We start from the raw sequence: 1,849 nt of genomic DNA, 5'->3' as shown, positions 1-1,849 counted from the left end.
GGCTGGGCCCGGGTGGTCATCGCCCTCTGTCTGGTCCCGGCTGGGCCCGGGTGGTCATCGCCCTCCATCGCACCAGGCTGGCACACAGCTTTCTCGGCGTTAGCACATCTGCTCCCCCCGTGACAGCCCCAGCGCCGGCCACTGCCCGCCGGCGGGCGTCCGGCTCTCTCCTGCCTCCCGCCTCCCCTGCTGTGCGTGCAGGGGCTTCACAGGGAGCGGAAATGGCCCCTGCTGAGCCACGGCCTTTACCCCGCACCCGACTCTGGGCTGGTGGGGGCCGGCCTCCTCCCACGGGGTCACCTCGCCCCCCACCCTTCCCCAGAAACAGCAGCTCGCCTAGCCAGCCCCAACTCGTCACATCTCGGTCACCGGCACCTCCAGGAGCAGGGCCCGTCCGGGGCGCTGAACCCCTCTGCTGCTTGACCTCGAAATGGCTTCCGCCCAGGCCCCGCGCCCCTGGACACGCGGCTGGGCTGGGACGCCTGGTGGTGGCAGGCGTCATCTGGCCGACTGCAAATTAAAAAAGAAATTTGGGAAATGCAAGTGGCGCTGGGGCGCAAATAGTAGGGGCGGTGACTCTGGGCCCTTTGCTCAGGGAGTGTCTCACGGCTCGGGGCGCCCCAGGAAGCAGCCGCCCCCAGGGGAAACCGTCGCCCGTCCGCCAGCCGCTGTGATGAGCGGGGTGCCTGCTGGGGCTCCTCCTTGCTCGGCGGGGACGCCGGGAGCGTGACAGGACGAGGCAGAGTGTGGCCGCCCGCCCGGAGCCCCAGGGCGGAGGACCCAGCTGGACTCTGGCCTCGGGCCCTTGACCCTCTGCCGTTCCCACCAGCGTCACCTCCGTCTCCTGCCCTGCAGCCTGGACTCGGGGTAGAGGGAGACACCTGCCGTGGGAGCTCACGGGAGCCGCGGTCTCCTGGCCGCGGCCACCCACTGCCCGCCCTGGTGTGAAGCTCAGCCTCGCCCAGGTGGCCTCAAGCGCTGACCCAGCTGCCCTGCCTTGCAGGAACAGAAGCGGATCCTAGAGATGGGCATCACGGGGCCCGAGGGCCACGCCCTGAGCAGACCCGAGGAGGTAAGGGCCTGCCGGTGTGACCCGACACCCCTGGCATCACGCGACGCCCCCGCCCCCGAGTGTCCAGCACAGCCGCCCTCTGGCTCGGTGCCGGGCGGCTGCAGCCAGGCCGAGGACCCCCAGAGAGGTTCCGTGCCCGGAGGCCGGGACCAGGCCGGTAGACCCTCCCGGGGCTCTGAGAGCTTGGTGACCGGGCCTGGAGCGCAGGTCCCGCCCGCCCGCGCGTGCACGCTGGCCCTGGCCCTGAGCCCGGCGGGGTCCGGCGGGAGAGCCGCGCCGGGCCGTACACTGCCTTTGGGTGCCTGATCCTGGCCGCCGCAAGGTGCTGCCCAGCAAGCAGGGCCCGGCCCTGCCTTTCAGCCCCACCAGCTGCGTCTGGACTCCCCATTTTCTGGTTTTGACCTGCCCCACTTCCTTTGCTGGAGTGGAGTTCCCTGACCACGCCCTCCCCTGCCCGGGGGTGGGGGGCGCTGGGGGCGCCGTCTGACCCCTCCCTCCCCTGACCCGTGTGCGTCCGCAGCTGGAGGCCGAGGCCGTGTTCCGGGCCATCACCATCGCCGGCCGCATCAACTGCCCAGTGTACATCACCAAGGTGATGAGCAAGAGCGCGGCCGACATCATCACTCTGGCCAGGAAGAAAGGTGGGGCCGCCTGGCGCCGGGGTGCGGCGGGGGAGCAGTGGGCAGGGTCCCCGCGTCCTGCCCGGGCAGAGGCCTCTCACTGCAGCCGCCGAGTCTGGTGCCCCCACACCCTTCGAAAGGAAAGGGTGGGTGGTGG

The 1,849-nt window shown here is 71.0% G+C and overlaps 1 protein-coding gene across 1 annotated transcript in view; it reads left to right on the top strand.

The window, feature by feature from the left end:
• CRMP1 (collapsin response mediator protein 1) overlaps nucleotides 1-1,849 on the top strand; it is a 34,403-nt gene that overhangs the window by 23,149 nt on the left and 9,405 nt on the right. Inside the window, exons 3-4 of the mRNA XM_012724048.1 lie at nucleotides 1,004-1,072; nucleotides 1,593-1,713. Of these exons, the coding sequence (XP_012579502.1) occupies nucleotides 1,004-1,072; nucleotides 1,593-1,713 (190 nt within the window). The remainder of the gene's footprint in view (nucleotides 1-1,003; nucleotides 1,073-1,592; nucleotides 1,714-1,849) is intronic.

Source organism: Condylura cristata, unplaced genomic scaffold (genome assembly GCF_000260355.1).
Source record: "Condylura cristata isolate star-nosed mole 26May11 unplaced genomic scaffold, ConCri1.0 scaffold00012, whole genome shotgun sequence".
NCBI classification, from domain to species: Eukaryota; Metazoa; Chordata; class Mammalia; order Eulipotyphla; family Talpidae; genus Condylura; species Condylura cristata.
This window is presented reverse-complemented; position numbering and strand designations above follow the sequence as displayed.